This window comes from Neopsephotus bourkii, unplaced genomic scaffold, assembly GCF_033783945.1.
Source record: "Neopsephotus bourkii isolate Nb327-2 ecotype Australia unplaced genomic scaffold, CSIRO-AGI_Nbou_v1 NB_1572, whole genome shotgun sequence".
Lineage (NCBI taxonomy): Eukaryota > Metazoa > Chordata > Aves > Psittaciformes > Psittacidae > Neopsephotus > Neopsephotus bourkii.
The window spans coordinates 2,709,103-2,726,696 of record NW_026902048.1 but is presented as its reverse complement, the minus strand read 5'-3'; the positions used below and the strand labels follow the sequence as shown (position 1 = coordinate 2,726,696).

General features: G+C 44.1%; 1 protein-coding gene across 2 annotated transcripts in view; it reads right to left on the bottom strand.

Moving 5' to 3' along the window:
• Positions 1 to 7,904: 7,904 nt before the first annotated feature.
• ADAMTS17 (ADAM metallopeptidase with thrombospondin type 1 motif 17) overlaps positions 7,905 to 17,594 on the bottom strand; it is a 170,255-nt gene continuing 160,565 nt past the window's right edge. For both annotated transcript variants that reach the window (XM_061371256.1, XM_061371257.1), the window contains 2 exons: positions 15,600 to 15,777; positions 7,905 to 12,452 (listed from right to left, as the gene is read on the bottom strand). In XM_061371256.1, the coding sequence (XP_061227240.1) occupies positions 12,301 to 12,452; positions 15,600 to 15,777 (330 nt within the window). In that variant the 3' untranslated portion in view covers positions 7,905 to 12,300. The remainder of the gene's footprint in view (positions 12,453 to 15,599; positions 15,778 to 17,594) is intronic.

The window sequence follows — 17,594 nt, the reverse complement described above, 5'->3', positions numbered from 1 at the left end:
ACACTTATGTCACTACAGCAGCATGGCAGCCTTTGAGTTGGCTTATTAGCAGGGGGAACGATAATAGTTTAGGAGAGGTTTTCTGTCAGGCTCATGAGTATCAAGATCACAAATCAGCACTTACACATTTGGCTTCTGCCTAAATTGAAAGTGAGGAGACAAGAGAAAAAGGGGTGCTTATAATATCAAGATTACCAAGTTCATGTTGGTGTGAAGGTGTGAAGCAGGGAAGCCCACCCCTGGACCACCTTTACAATCTCTTGAATTCAGGCTCTCTTGACCCACTCAGAGTTAATTCTAGTGCTTATTCAAGCTGCTGCCTGAAGGAAAAGGCAGTTATTTACCTGGAGCAAATCCCATATGTTTTACTGCATTTTAGCCATTTATCACAAACCTGGGCAATTGGTTTATGCCATCCTCTTGCACTGTCAATGCACGATGGAGGGGATGACTGCTGGTGAGATATATCCAGGAGCTCCAGTCATGGGGCAATACAGGCGTAAACCATGCAGTCAGTCTCTTCCTCAAGAAGTTTCTGGCCTAAAAATAAGATCTGAAAACATGAAAACAAGCAGGGGGCAATGTGAGGTGAGAAACCAGCTATCTGCATCAGAGGAGCTGAGGCAGTAACAGCTTTATCAGAAAACCAAGAACCCTTTCTGGTCCTGCTCTCAGCATAGCTCAACACACCAGCAAATCTGGCTGCAGACTGAAATCTTGGCTTCTCCCGAAGCCAGTGGCAAACATCCCACTGGCTTCAATGGGAGCAGGACTTCACGCCAGATCTCGTGCTTCCCATTCCTTTGCTGTAGCCATGAGAGCAACTTCCCTTCCAAGGCTGTTTCTGCAGCTAGGACCTTCAGGACCAGAACTGTTCTCCTTGCAGCCTGAGAAGTATCAATGGGAAATGAAAGGTTTCTTTTTGACAGAAATGGTGACTGCCCTAGAGAACTACTTGCTTAAGAGTTATGGGGCTCTCTGGAGCCCCATTTCCTTCTCTCTGAAATTTCTCCCTTAGGCTTTAACTGCCCAGAGGGCTCACAGCAGCTCAAGCACAGAGCTTTTGGCTGTGATGAAATCACCAGTGAGAGAAGTGGTATGAGTTGGCTTACAACACTCATCTCTCCTAGTCTTAACATCCCTCATTCCATATCTGCTGACATATCAGAACCTGTACATAGGTGTGACTTACAGCAAACATGCAGGAGAAGCCTAAGTTGGCTCATTTCTGCTTTTGTCACAACAGAGTTGAGGTCTGTTGGAGGAGGTGAAGAAAAGGATGCTGGAAGAGCTGCGAGCTGACCACACAGGGCTCTAAGTTTGCTCTGGCACAAGCATCTCTCTGCTGAGATGAGCATCTTGAGATCTCCAAGCTATTTGTGAGGTGGCAAGGTCATGGCTCTAATTTCCTGCAAATCTTTGCTTTCCTTGGCAAAAGTCAAGAATTTTGTTAGTGAAATCTTGGTGGGTGTTTTGTGATCAGTCAAGCACAGCAGATTACATTCCTGGAGGGTGTATACAGGACCTCCTGTCTTCTAGACATAGTAAAATGAGTCTGCTTGCTCCAGAAATTCAGGAGTCACCAGCATGGTGCTGACCACCTGTATTATTTCTTAGGTCACACAGCATGTCTACTGGACAGATTGATGTCTGTACAGCTGACTGTTTGCATATCAATTCTAGAGGCAAAGGAAATTCTTCAAATCCCAGAGCACAAATGTGCACTGCTACAGAAAAGCAGGTGGAGATGTGCCAAGTTACAGCTCCTCAGTTGCTGCCCCTGTAAAGAATGCCCTGCAAGGAAAGCTGGAAAATATTTCATGAAAGAGCAAAGATAACACAGGACTATCTGGCAAAGGGTAGAATTTAATATTAATGGCTTTTCTTCAGTCACTGTATTTCCTGTTCCTAACTTAACCCTCTAAAACCAGCAATGGTCAGAGAAGGGCTGCAAACTTGTGCACATCCTAAAGGTCTTTCAACTGAAAGATCTCAGAGCACTTTGCAAGTATTAGAGACTGCTGAGGGAGGGCTGTCACCTGAGGAGGATGCCCATGTAGCCAATGGCAGATGCTGCTTTGGCTGTAGAAGGCAAAGGCTGAAATCTGGTTTCTGCCCTGCTCTGCAGGAACATCTTCCCTTTTTGTCTCTCAGTCCATCACAGGAACACAGGAAACAAGGGGAGCTTGGTTCCCCTTGAATGCAGACTCCAGATTCACTGTGAAAAACACTTCCTCATGGACATGGATAATAGACACATGGCTGTGATGTGCCTGGTGTCATTTCAGCCCATTCAACCACTTTAGGATCTTGTCCCTGGGGATCCTCAGGGTTATCACAGAATCACAGAATAGTTAGGGTTGGAAACGACCTTAAGATCATCTAGCTCCAGCCCCTAGGGTTGGACATTGCTGATGGCTGTGCATGGCTCAGTTGCTGGCGTATCTAAACGTATCTGTTAAACAACAGCACGCTGAAGTTTGCTTTGCAAGGGAGCTGGACTAACACCATCTCCCCACCCTTCCCTGCCAACTACTATTTGCCTGGAGAGGTCCAAATACTAGTCAACACAGATAAGAGATGCACAACACGGCTCTTCTGGTAAGAAGATGCCATCCATGTCTTCCTTTAACCTGGCAAAGTACCTGAATTACTGAGCTGACTTGCCAAGAGAGATTTAGGTTGGAAACTTCTCTAGAAAGATGGCTCTCATTAGGGGCTGAGGCCAGCAAAAGAGCACAGTGCTGGCTGGGGCACAAAGCTGGGGAGAGAAGCGTTAGTCATCCCTGCCTCGGGTTCGGCCCTTCGGACAGTCTCCTCTCTTGGAAGATGCACTGTTTTGCCTGTCTGATTGTTGGCAGAATCTAATGAGCAGAGCTGGTTGAAAATTTTCCATCAAAACAATATTTCTGTTTTGCCAGAAGATAGTTTAAAAATTGTGTGGAAAAATTAGAGAAAAGAGCCCGGGTTTTGGCTGACATTGTTGGTCAAAAAAAGCCCAAACTTGGAGATTTTGTAGCCAGAAATGGAAGTATCTGGGGCAGGCAGGGGAAGAAGGGGGAGGTGCCTGCCAAATGTCAGTGATACCCTGAAAAATATCTAAGAAAATTTTGGCAAATATGAGGATGTTTTTGTCAATTTTTTCCTGTAGTGAAAGATACTCCTGCTTTAGAACCCTTCTACGGGGAGGCTCAAACACAAACGGGAAAATATGCTTTTTCTTTCTTATACATATGGCTATAGATGCTCCATAGCTTGTAGTATAAGCATAGGCAGTAATTCCTCTAGAGAGATACATAAGAAAGACCAGATCTCTCACAGAAGCTACCCAAACCCTATATTTCTCAGAAACACACACACATGCAGCTGATTCTGCTTCGAGTTTGTACAGCTGATGGAAAGCCTCGATAACCTTGCAGTTGCCTTGCATACAAATAAGCTGAGCCATGGGGACAGCCAGGGAAAAGACATTGCTGGCAAAGGAAGGTACTGTGCACACAGCTGTTGCAAAACCATCCGTACTTAATAGTCAGCCAGCCACAGGCAATGTTGTTGGTAATAACATTACAGGGAGAATGGCACATAAATACCTGGGAACCCGCAGAAAGCTGTTTTCCATCTTGCTTACACAATACTGTGGTTTTTCCTTTCCATCTTTAAAATTGTTTTTTCAGCAAAACATGCTTGAAAATAAAAGAAAATGGCTGGAATCTTCCTTACCCTCTGGGAAATGTGACTGACAGCATTTCTTGGGCTCAGTGTCACAGTCCCCTCCTCAAGGTACTGTTGCCCAGTGTTGTGAAACGATGAGGGGAAGAAGCCATGAGTGGCAGCAGCCGGCATCTCTGGGGGCCTGAAGAGAGCATCAGTCCTGTAGCTCAGCAGGGTTCTCCTTCCTTGACATGAACCTGGGCATAAGCAGAGGTGACAGTGCTGAAACTAACACAGCACAAGTGGCACAGAAGGTCTGTGGGAAAACCAAGATGTGACAAGTTGTTATTAGGCAGTAGGGAGCAGGGGAGGTTCAATTTATAGTGATTTCCTAAGGAACTAGACCATAATTCTGGACAGGATTTATATTTTAAACAACACTTAATTTTTTTTAAAAAAGGCCTAATTCAATCTAGATGTGGATTTTTTGCCTTTTCCTTAATGAGAGCCGCACTGGGGGAAGCAGGCTCAGAAGCACTGACGTGCCCTGGCAGGGGCTGCGACTGCTGCAACTCGCCTTGCTGACAGCCCAAGCTCGACTCTCATCCCACGACAGCCCCGGGGTTACAGTCCCGGCGACTTCCACCACAAGCAGCTCTGGCTCTGAGCCGCCCAAGTGATAAAAGACTTCTTGTGCGATCATCTCAGGAGGAAAGTTTGGTGCCAAACAAAGCTGCAGTCTGGTTGGGTCTTTTTGCTGTTAGAGACGAAATCAAGGGGAAAAAAACACAGGGCTGGGGAAATAAATGGAAGCTGCAAAATGTTCAAATAATGTCTTTTCCAAGAAAATGAAAAAACCTCCAAGAATGGCTTGTCTGGCTTTGCTGGCCAGGCCCTGGTTGCAATGATCTCTGTGCAACCTAAAGATCCTGTTAGAGGACACCCCCTTTTCAGCTATTCATCGACAGTCTGAATAGTTTCAGTGCCTGTCTGCAGGATGGCTGTGCAATGATGTAGTATGCAGTGACCTTACAGAAACCTGTCAATGATCTTTCAACAGCTGATGCTTTTGGGGGGTAGTGGAGCACAGACTGGCGTGCTACCAGAGCTCTCCTCCTGCTGAACAAATGAGCATTTTCCCCTCTGCCAGCCCACATTTTGAGCAGTATCCAGGCTTGGGGTTGGATCTTGCAGCCGCGTTTCTATGAGGGGCATCTCTGAAGTGATGTGAATCTTACCCTTTACTACTTCCAATAACAAAAAATGTGTCTGAGGATATGAAACCAGGGGGGAATATCCCTTTCCCTCCCTTGCCAGTGCAGTAACCACAGTACAAGATCACTTACTTGATTCAGAAGTGATCTATGCTCATCTCCATGCCTTTTCAGGTTGCTGCTGCCAATAACCCCAGCTAGTTGCTTTGGGAATCTGCCTTTTCACCAGGACCACCTGCAGTCTGTGAACCTTGAGAGAAGGACCAGCATCCACACGTCTGGATGTAGATTCTAAGTGCACAAAGAAAACAGAATCATTATAAAAGACCTCAGAACAAGAACCATCCAGAAAGCAACAGTGAAAACAGCCAGAAGGCTAATACAGGAGTACCATTAGAAAAACAGCTTCCCAAAGGGGTGGGATTAAATGGACTCGATCGGGGGAGGTATTTTGTATAAGCTGCAGAGGTGACAAAGTTTCTGGTGGGTGAAAAGCAAGTTTGTGGTGGACAAAGCAGCTACAAGCACAGCAAGAGGGGAAAAGGACTGAGTATATAGGGAGGTAGAGGAGGAAGGACAAGGCAAGCATCTTTGGAGTTGCTGCAAGCCCCTGAGGCTCAGGAGAGGTTGGAGATGCCGAGGATGAGAAGGCTCACCTGGAGAATGAGCTGTGCCAAGAGCTGGCCCCACACGCCGATGTCCTGTGGGCTCTGCCATGGTGAGCGTGCAGAGTTGCTCTCTCCTGAGGTCGAGGAGGATGCCAAGGCTTGTGACATGACCCAGACAAGTCACACTGGAGGCTCCAGCTCCACCCAGGCCACAGAAGGATGAAAGGATCAAACACCCAAACAGGAGCCTTTCACAGCCAAACAAGAGGAGCCGAAGGAAACCACAACTTTCAAGCAAACTCAGCTGCTTCTCTGCAGCCCAGCGGTCGAGGCAATACCTACCCCAGGCCACGCAGACCCGGCCAGCGTCTGGGCTGTGGTAACTCAGAGGGAACACATATGCAAGCCCCAGACATCAGCTGCAGGACTCTGCTAATTGGGAAAGTCTGTCTGGGTGTCTGGCCACCATTTGGCAGACACAGCAGCTCTGACAAAATAATAGATGTGGTACAGTGCAGCCTCCAGGCATTCTTCATGGGGTCTGTCACATGAAAGTGGCATGAAAGGAGACGAGGCGATGCAAGACACATGGAGGTCAGCTTTGGAGACTCTCTGATTACATTCTGAGTAGTTACTGCTAAGGGAAGTTCATGGTCCCTCTCTCCTTATATACTCTCGTTTAAACTCTCCTTTTATAAACAAAATTCTTCCCATCCAAAGCTCCAGTCCTGCTTGTCCAAGCCAGTTATGCTGTTGGAAAGTCTCTATCCAGGCAGACCAGTCCATTTCTAAAGAGCATGAAGAGAAGCCAGAGACACGATACAGAGACAGAAACAATGCACACAGAAAAAATACCTGGTCTTTGTGCAATAGCAGAACTTGAGGAACTCTTATCTTCCTAATGACCTGCCTTCAAATCAAGATGAACAGAAGGATGCTGAAGAGTGTGTGGTATGGAGAAGTATTATCACACATGTGCAGCAGAGGTCCAATTACTCAAAGAAGAAACGCAGTTCAGGAGTCATTCCCACAACCTGCCTGTTTCTGGGAGCACTATATTCATATAGCAGCAGGACAAGTGAGGCAAGTAACTTGCTAGCAGGCAGGTTAGCAGGCTTTCTTTTCTTAAACTATCTGAAGTGTGAGTGCATTGAACACTGAGTGCATCCAGCACAGTTCTTCTCGGCTTGGAACTTTGTGGCATATTGGTACTTGTGCCAACACTCTTCAGTAAGAAGAAAACATACCTTTCCCAATGGACCATGTGGTGCTGGGGAAAGCATGAAGGAACATGTGGCTTTCACTCTACCAACAGAGCAAGGTCCTTCAACAGTAGTACTCTCGGCAATGCATGGGGCTGATGCCAGGGTGAGGTGATCCATATTGTGCTTTTTGGAGAGCAGTTTCCTTCCAGAGGAAGCAGGGTCCTGCCAGCTTGCTGCAAGGGACCAAGAGACAGCCAAGGCTGCCGTGTATGCCAGGGCTTGCAAGAGAGTGAAGGAAGCAGGTGGAACTGGTGGAGGCAGAACTGAGCTCCAAGCAGCTGGGAAGAGATTATACTTTCTTCCTGGTATTGTTACGCCAGAGCACCAGAGCCATCTGACCTTACCTGCATTTAATGATCTTGGCTAAGGTGTCTTAAATATAAAGTCAACAGAGATCATAGGGTAGGACAATGGCTCCAAATCATCATGGCTGAGAAAACCAGCAAACTGCTACATGCAAATAGGCAAACTAAGTATATAAGCCTACTGGATTTATAGAACAGATATTGGCACATACCAGGAAAATTTCAAGCCAAATGTATGACAGCATTCCTTACACCCCTCCCATCCATTGCCATATCCCAGCTTAACGTAAAGCCTTTTGGCTTCCAAAGGCTTATAGCTATGTTTTATTGTTTAAACAGGTCAGCAATTGCAATCATATGTTGACTCCAGGCAACACACAAACACGATGATGTGCTAATATACAGCAACACTTGGATGGAGTTTCTACAATTTTGCTGCTGTTAACAGTCATATGTACGATGGCCAGTATCTGCTAAAGCTACTTCTGAAAACTAGGAAGCCTACCAGTGTTGTGCCATTACCAAGAAGTCAGCGTGAGATCAGTAAATGAGCTCTATTTTTAATACCAGTATAAACTCCATTTCTGGAAATGACTCTGGGAGGAGAACTCTCACATCCACCATACTTCTGTTTGTTTTTAAGGTTGCTCCCGTCTCCAAGAAGTGTCCTTTTAACAAGAGCTGCGCTGGAAAGGGATATGGATGGTGGCATCATGGAAGACAGGACAGGAGAGGATCCTACAGGCATATCTGTGTGCAGATGTCTGCAAAAAAACCATCTTCACCATGCTGAGGGGGGAGTTGAACAGTACAAACATTCTGGCTAGTGCCTACAACAAAGACATCCAAAACACTTGGCACTGAAGTAATTCCGTTTATTTCACACCAGGGAAATGTGCAGCTAGGTTATGTAGATACCTTTCCAATGGATGGAATAGTTTTGCTCCAATATAAATTTCCACATACTCAGCAGTCTTCATTATCAGGTTGCACCCGTGGACCCACTACCATTAAACACAGAGCAAGCTGCCACTTCACCTCAGCTCCAGCATACATTGAAAGCAACCTTCCTGTAAAGCACTCACAAAATATCCCCCCCCCCCATGCATAAGCTTTAGCTTCCCCACAGCCTGCTCAGGCTTCCATAGAGATGCCCCAAATGGAGCCTGGCTCACTATTTCCAGACAGGGAGTTTCTGCTGTTGCCTCACTGACCACAGACCTCACAAGGCATTTATCAGGTATTAACATTCCCTGTGCTTTACTTTGCAACCCAACCAGGACAAAACCCATCATTTCTTGATTTGTTAGTGCACTGAGAACCCCCAGATGCCAGAACTCTACTGACAAATGACCTTTTACACCTACCACAGCTATCAAACAGTTGGACTTAACTGAATCCCAGTCTCAGCCCAGCATTAGACGGATGCATAATGTACTACTTACAGCATCGCTCCTTTCTCTTAATTTTCATGCTAGCTGTTTGGTTTGCTTCATATTTTTTTCAAGTTCAGAAACCTTATTAAAGTTGTTATGGAAAAAATAAATTTATTATTCAACATACTCATTTTTTTTTTTTCCAAAATGGAATGAGCCTCTTTTTTTTTTCCCCTTGGTTTTCATTTACAACTGGTTCCATTCAGTTGGACTGTTTTTATCTTTTCTATTTATAACCAGCACCAAAAAGAAAATTACCATGGATACAGTACATATGCAAATTAGCTAATGGAAAAATATATACATTTCACTCTGTAATGAAAAACTTAAATGATATTATTGCCATGGAGAATATATCCCTGTATTATAATAAAATATCAAGCAATAACCAACTGCTAAGATTCTTTTCCACCAACAAAAAATAGCACCATACATGAGCTAGTGAGAATCTACACTCAATAACACAATTGTGCAACTAGAAATGTACAGTACTTTAGTAACAGTACAGAGTATTGTTTACAATATGGAAATACCACCACTGTAATCAAAAGAGCATCAGTCTCTTACGAACAACTAAAAGAAGTATTGTCATAGATACACTGAAACAAACAGCTTTCTTTTCACCAGTATGTAGTAACTGAGGGCAGAGCATAGCTGTAAATTCATATTAAACCTCTTATAAAATGATACAAAACAGAAATGCAGGAGTATTGAACAGAACTGAATATTTTTCTTATTATTAATTTTCTGGCTTATAAAGTGGGAAGATTGTCACCATATGAACACAATAACATCGAGCTGTGTTGTGCCATCAGTGTTTAATTAAAGTTGGTTTCTGATAATAAAAACCCTAAAGATCAATGCACACTAATCTATGGGCTGGGACAGCAAGTGAGGTGGGTTTTTTTCAGTGCTCAGACATTTGAAAGAATTCCTTGTAAATTCATGTTTCCTTCGGTAAGACCAAGAACTTGGACCCAAATGTGCCTTGAAGTCCAGGAACTAAGCATACTGGGATAGGCCACATGTCTAATTAGCCTAGTGTCCTCTTCTGGACAGTGACAAGGAGTGAACAGTTAGTGAAAAACATAGTAAGTAAAATCTTCTTTCTCCTGTGCACCTTTGTAGGAGCCCTCCTATTGCCTAGAGAGGGTGACAGATCAGCACCAGAAGGAAAAATTACCCCTGCTACTTAAAGGCCTTTGATTCCCATTAGTAATAAATGCACATGCTTTTCTTTCAAGCTAACAGAGAAGCCTGATGCCAAATCCTTCAACAGCCCAACTTGAGCCTTAGTGATGCCACAATGATCATCAAGGGGGTGGCGTTTCATTGGGATGGACCACTTCATGGGCAAATGCTGCCCATTAAAGGTAAACCAGCAAACTCCAAATGAAGGATGTCAAGGGGACCCATCTCAGCCAAACTGCTGTGAGGTGGCTATGGTGGTGGTGAGGCACTAGGGACAGTGTCACCGCAGGGTATGACAGCCTGCAAGGGGGAAAATTACCACTGTGAATTACCAGTATAAATCACGTCCTCTGGGCTCTGCCTGGTCTCTTGGAATTTCTTCATTAGCAGTTCATCTACCTATTAATTTGTCTAAATGAAAATCACTGTGGTATTGCCTAAATCTTCCAGGTCACCCCTGCTAATAACATCTTCTATTGATTACTTGCTAAGTAGTTACACAATCTCTGCACTTGGGCTAAAGGGTGGAAATAACAGAAGGAGGAGGTCTGATCCTGGTTATAAGATGCTGAAAGAACATTCAGTATAACAAAAAAACCAAGTTTGAATCATTTCCCTGATAGAGAAAATCATCTGGGGCATTGGAAAGCAGAACTGTTTGAGACAGGCACTTGAGAAAAAACTGTGTGCAAATGTGCCTTTGTGCATACAGGCCAACCCTGGTGTGCACACACAGTTATTTGCAATAGTAAGCACAGATGCTAATGTGAAGCCCACAAAGTATTAGTCTGTTAATGAATATTAGCTTCCTGTGCTTGGAAAACTTAGCCTTTAATACAATGCTAATGAGTTAATCCAGTGAGGTCCTGGATATGGAAAGGACTGTAATAAGGAAGAAAAAGTTGCTTTAAAGATATGTTGGGTACTGAAGGTCTTTATCCCTTCTTGCATTGAAAAAAAGACACAACAGCAACAAAGACAACTTGAGAGTTGAGTGAGAGCTGCAATCCAGACTGGCCCAGGGCTGTGGGTAGTGGCTGGGCTTAGTTCTGCACTCATCTCCAAAGTAAAAGCAGTAACAGGCAGTTCTAGAGCGAGTACAAAGCTGCAATTTGTCCAAACTGCTGTTTGTATCCTGAAGAGTGGGCTGTAACTTAACCACCATTGCACAACTGGCCTTGGACCCTGGCAAGGGAAATGATACGTATTGGAGCAAGGTATGACAGGGAGACATTGGTCTGTATGACTAATGGAGGGGACAAACTCTGCCCTGGGTAGAGCTCCTGTTTCAAGTCTCACATCTCAGAGAGGAGTTTGGTTTAAAGTGCAGAGACATGGAAGAGAGCATTGTATATGCAGCACTTGCTAAGTGCTCTGATAGCACCAATCTGATAGCACCAAACCTGATAGCACCGTGGAAGACAGGAAGCATTAAAATACAGTGAGTACAATCCTAACCTTCTAACCCTTACTGAAGGCAACGGAACGCTTGGCCTTATGGCTTCAACAAGCTTAAGATTACACTTTGAATGTCTTGTATCCCTGACTCCTTTTGACTCAAAAGGCTACACAACCTCAGATGTATACAAGAGCCGAGAGATAGGAAACGCTTGTTTTGCTGTTCGTGTTTCTTCACACAAAGTTTGCTCCAAATCCTGTTTTTGTACCAACCCTATCCAGTTTCATGGTCCTCTTAAAAAACAGCATTCAGCCTCATTATCTGACTGACTTCTAAAAACTAGAGAGATTAGACCAAGAAAACCCTCAGTGAGCTCTACCTGAGGAAATGATTTCTTGCTTCTCTCATCTCACGTAAATAGTTCCTGTTAAAAATAACTATCTGCAGCTGTTAATAAGCTTCCATTTCATAAAGCTCAGAGAACAAACAGATTTCATAAAAGAAACTGTAATATTATGGGGAAAAGAGAGAGAGGACTGTTTTTCTAAATAAGAAAGAAGAGCAGTCCTGATTAGCTTCTCTAAAATACACGACTTGGAATGTTGGATGTAATTGTACTGAGTTTTCTGCAGGAATTTCAGAGATGTTCATCCTCTGTTATCAGTTTTCATAAGCTTTTACAGCAAATCCTCTCTTTAAATTAAGCCTCTCATTTACGTGTGTCCCTCCAAGCCCACTCCACAGTGGGATGACTGTTGGGAACTGAAAGCACCAGATGAAAGCCAAGATTAAAAGATTAAGTAATGTCTCTACCTTTGCTGAATTATTTTGCCAGAGGCCTTCCTCCATGGGGGTACCCATAACCTTAGTCAATGTAATCACTTTGCAGCTCTTGTCCTTTTCTTTAATGGTAGCAAGCCATCCAGTGGCTGGTGATTTAATATATTAAAGTAAGAAGCATTAATGAAAAATGTAAGGATGTCAAAATACCATAAAAGGAGTGGCTCCTTGAGATGACTCTTTCTGTTTGTTTGTTTGTTTGTTTGTTTGTTTTTAAGGTGGATGAGTGGATTACTTTGGTATCCAGTCTGTAGAATTAGTTTCAAGTCTTATTAGGTATGCTTTGGAATCCACCACATTGTAGCAACTCATGAAGTTCCAGTACTCAGACCTACTAGTCCGTGATTTACATACAAATAGCTGTAACGCTCTAAGAAGTAGCACAGGTTCATTAACTCTTCTGCTGCATCTTGTTTGCATAAAAGTCTCTGCAAGTCTGGCAACAGCGCTGATACCACCGCATGTCCTGGCACAGGTTCTTCTCCCGGATCACCCTGCAGTACACTGTCCACTGGTCGCCTGTGCACTTGTACGTGAGAGCAGCTTTGGACAAGAAAAGAAAGGAGAAACTTGCAGATTAGCCAGAGAACACACTGCAGGTGTGATCAAAATTTCTGCATGTGAGGGAAGAAAGGGCCAATCTTGCTGTCAGCACTGGAGATCAGATGATGTTCTTTGTACTGAAACATCAGGCTCTTGGAAGTGTTTACTGCAAGGGTGTAGCAGGACATGACTGGGGAGCACAAGCCCCCTCACATTTTGTCTCAGTGGCAAATAGGCCTAGAGGAACAAAACCTCTAAAGCATTGGCCTAGATTTAAGCATATAGAGACAGCACAGTTAACGGGAAGCTATGTGGTCCCAGGAAGAGTGCTGTGATAAGGCACTCTTTCAGAAGTGGCCATCACCCCCTTGATGGAAAACATTTTTGCAGAGAGGCAAAATCAAAGCAAATTTGGTGGATGTAAAGATAAATCAATAAGAAGTAAAACCAGCACTTCTTGGTGGAGTAAAAACAGTAGGATTGCTATTGGGAGGGGGGAAATGGACAGCAGAAACTCCCTCATGCTGACAATAGGTTTGTGCAGAGGGGAAAGCAGCAGAGAGACACTGTTGCTGAGCCTGTTGACAATATCATTAGTCACATGTGCTTTTATAAAAAAGTAATGGTAGCAAAACTGTACACATGATGAGAATGGACACATACAGTGGGTGCTTTTTATAGTATGTGATTTATAGTATGGTATGTAGCATCCTTATAAATGCTGTGATCACTGGAAAATCTTCTAACCAAATATTGTGACCTCTGAGGTTGGGGAAAAATGGTCTAATTAAAGAACATCAAAAGGTGCTGACCCAGCAGCATCCTGATTCCCCTATTCCTCATAGCTGCTGGAGGAAACCAGGAAAGGCTCTTATCCTGTATTCAGCTGTGAGTGTCCATGCCAAGCACCAGAAAACAATGGCAGCAGAACTGGTAGGAATGTTTATCACTGAAGCTTTGTTCAGCTGGACAAGAAGCAAAAGTTTGAGAACATCTGATGAATTGCAGTTGCCCCAGAAAAAAAGGAACACGAAGCCAATGCAAAAAAACCTTATTGCAAGAAAAAAATTGGAGTAGAAGTGGCTATCCTAAACAGGGAGAAGGTTATTTGTGAGTCTGCCAGCAGCGGAGGGGCTTTCTGAGGGGGGCTAGATCTGCAGCATGCCCCTCAAGCTGTGGTTCCAACCAGGCACAGAAAATGTGATGTAGCTGAATAAACTACACATCTTGCAAGAACATCCAAGATAGACTTTATGAATCTGAGAGACTTCGTATAATAGACACTGAGCAACAAACAAGGCCAGGACTCTAATGTTTTAGACATCCAAGGTCCCTCATAGGTTGTGAAGACAGGAAGCATGCTGAGGAAGCAGCATGGGCTAGGAGGGACAGAATAATCCCCCTCTGAACGTGTTTTCACTAAGGGACACTGAACACAGATGTAAAAGTCAGTTGAGGTGAACTCTATGCTTAGATACTGAAAATGCTATACCTGGGATGAAACACATCCTGGAGTGGGTACAAGGCAGCATGGGATTTGTAGACTACTGAATTTTTTTTCTATACCATGTTTTTTGGCAGGGTTTCCATTGCAGAAAACAGATAATTTTGTTTAAAGATAACCCAATGAGAGTTGTTTATAAGCAAGACAAGCAAAACATTCAATGACATATCTTTCTGCTAGAGCCAAATTTCCTTGTTTCTGGTTCTGGTGATTCCAAGCCTGGTTTAGAAATAAAAGCATCCCAAATTACTTGCAGATTACTTTCAGCAGGGACTTCAGCCTCCTCAGTCTTCTAAATATGTGAGCTTTTATTGCTTTGTCCTAAAATATGAATTAGGATGGATTTCTTGTCTCATCATGTATTAAGGGCTTACTTCTCAAATGAAATGTTTTCCTTTCACTATGCTTTTAGTGCTAAAATCTCTGGAAGTATTTTTCTATGTTCTTGAACAAAAGAAGTTAGAAGCTCCTCAGTATGACTGCATTTGCATGAATAAAATTCCCATATTCCTTTAAGCATCTATTAAACTTTTGGGAACCAGATTTCAGTTCAGAAGCTTCCATTCCAGTCCTAGTTTGTTATTTAATACAGGACAGGGCTGTTAGAAAGTAGTTCTCTATTTCTTAGCAGCTCTGCTTTTTCATGTTTATTAGAGGTATCTTAGCCTGCAAACTAGCCCTGCTGAGAGGGTGGAGGCTGTTCTTTGCTGGAAAGCTTTTAGCAGCACTGTTTACAACCCAGCCTCTTTTACTCAAAAGTAATGGGAGGCACCAATGAGGCTGTGTCAGTGCAGCTGATGGCTTAGTTTAGCTTCGTCTTACTGGTGATGATGTGTGAAATGTAAAGAAATCAACTTGGTCCTTGGAGCTGTGGCTGAACACACAGGGCTGTGTGTATTTGGAAGAATATATTTTTATCCCCTTATAACTTGAGCAAGTATGATGTGGAAAATCATGGATTCCCACAATTCTGCATTAGCAGAAGCATTCTTAACTAGAGACATTTCTTAAATACAGCATCGAGGTGTTTTGGGAATCAGATGGTTTATCACCATATTTTCATCTCAGCCAGGTACACCAGGGAAGCAGGGAGGGTGAGGAAAAGGACAGTGACAGAAAATCAGAGGGTTCACAGAAAGAGGCTGGCTGGTTTCTTGCCTCCCTGGGCAAATTATTTCATCAAACCACGTCCTTGTGGTGCAGATGAAAAGGAAATAAAAAGCCAGCAATGCTTTACTTGTCAAAGTCATGTACTTGGGGCATGGACGAATAAATTATCATACCTTACACTTACAGGGGCAAAAGCAGGGCATGAAGGTGTTTCTGATGGAGAAGGATATGCATGCCAGCTCCCCCACCTCTGTGATCAATCAGTCACCCACCATTTGTGTGTTCCTGTCAGTCTCTCAGGTCCACTGCTGTGTGCTCCAGCTTGGGCAAAGCCTGAGGCAGGGATCTATGTATAAGAGAGGACCTATCCACATTAGACCTTTAGTCTAGAGTCTAACTATGGGTTGTCTCCTAATTTCTGATCCTGGACCATCCTCTGAAGCCCCACTTTCATCGCATTTGTCACACTGGGACCCTGGGCTTTGTCTGGTCCTTTGCAGGTGGCATCTTTCCCCCAGCATCCCTTTACTCACCAAGTCTGGGCGAGGTAATTGTGTTGACATTTATCTTCTCATTGCAGACCTCTTGGTGGCACTGCCTGTAGGCCGCTGGCTTGGACAGGACAGGGCACTCGCTGCCATGGCGCCCGGTGACTTTGTGCATACACTGGACCACACGTGACTGGAGGCCTTTCCCACAGGTTGAGGAGCACTGGAGGAGAGAAGGCACTGAGACATGGTCCATGCAGAGTAACTTCCAAATCACATGTGCACATACCCCAGAAAAATCACTGCCAGAGCTGAACTGTGCAGCAGACTGGCAGCTCACTGTGGAGCTGAGGACTCAACAACAGGGTCAGTCATTCTGTCAACCCTTCATGTAGATGATGATTTTGCAGCTTCAGGGAGTGCTGTGAGCAGGGGAACTGCCCTGGAACAGGGAAGGTATCTGTTGTCCTTCTGTCTGGACTTGCTCTGTGTCCGTCTGCACTGACAGTCCCTGAGGATGCCCATTAGGTTCAAGCAGGCAGAGATGTAATTCCCTTCACCAGCCACAAAGAGGCAAAGCTGGAAAACATTTACTGCTTAATTACGGACAAGTAGCTTCCATCTCCCTCTCCATAAAGCACCCAACGGCACTTGATTTAAAAGCCCTGTGGAAGACTTGAATGGTCTAACAAGGCTTCCTCCACAGACAAGATTACCAGTGCCAGGCACTAATAGAAGATAAACCTGAGGATTAGAGCAGAGGCAGGCAGTACTACTGCATGCCCAGAACTCTGTTCCAGTAAACGAGAGAACACATCAGGTATTCAAGTATTTGCTCTCACCTATCCCTGCTAACTGTCTGGCACTTGTCTGTCCTCCGGGGAGCAATTGCAAGTTGTACTGCACAAGTTTTGGCTTCCCTTAGCCAGGAGGCCCAGCCTGTTTATATGCTCTCTTTGTGTCATACAATTGGAGTCCCTACCTCTCTCCCTCCCTCTTCCTCTGGCCCAGTCACTTGTGATTTACAATGTCCTACTTGCACGCTGTTCAATTTTAATAAAGCAAACACAGTGAGCACAGTGAGGTGCACCAGCTGGAGTTAATAAAAGAATCTTGTATTTAAAATAAAGAAACAATGGGTTGCAGGACTTTGGTAAGATTCCTATTTCTGCTAAAGCCACACACAAGCAAACGATGGGGGAGAGGAGGTGGTGAGGGAAAACTCAGGAGATATAATTAGGATGATATAAAAACAATCATGTTTTCTGTCCTCTGCTGTTTCTGAACAAAGTCAGGGCATTGGAGCTCTCTCCCTGAAAAACACCATCACCTTAGAGCTCTAATTCCTAAAAACATCATGCCAAACATTGAAGAGGCTCAAAAGATGAACGCCATTGAGGTTGGACTGAAATCCAAGAATGAAAGATGTATATGCAGGGTGGAATGCTTGTAAGACTAGGAGCAAGGGGCAAAAGAACACATGGATGCATGTAGGCTTCCATCTCTCCCATGTATGGGGGAGAGTACAGAAAAGCTCTGGTCATTTTGTTCTGGAAGTACCCCAAGAAACCCCTGCTTCTTCTCAAAGACCATCTGATGCAAGAAATGTGGCTTTGGTCTGGGTGAGGCCCAGGGAGCTTTTACTTTCTGTGTGCATCAGGGAAAGGCCTGAGAAAAAATGGCCTCAGATGAACAGGACCACGTAAAGCAGAGTTGATGGAGTCCTGCAACAACCCAGTGCAGAAATACATTTACACAATGTGAACAACTTATATTTAGGTAGGAGGAGTCGTAGGATCAGTGTTGTTAAGAAAACCATAGGCTTTTTACCCTGATCTGTCTCTTTAGTCACACACGTTAATGGCTGCTTATTAACTGGCTTTCTTGGTTTTGGTGTACTCACCAAATTTGTCTTTGCTTTCCTCTTATTTTTTTTTCCCTATATTCCACCTGCTCTTTATTCCTGTTCTTTCTCACAGTGCCTTTCTCTAGGACTGTCTGATTTTCTCCATTCAGAACAATCTCTGGCTCAGATCCCTT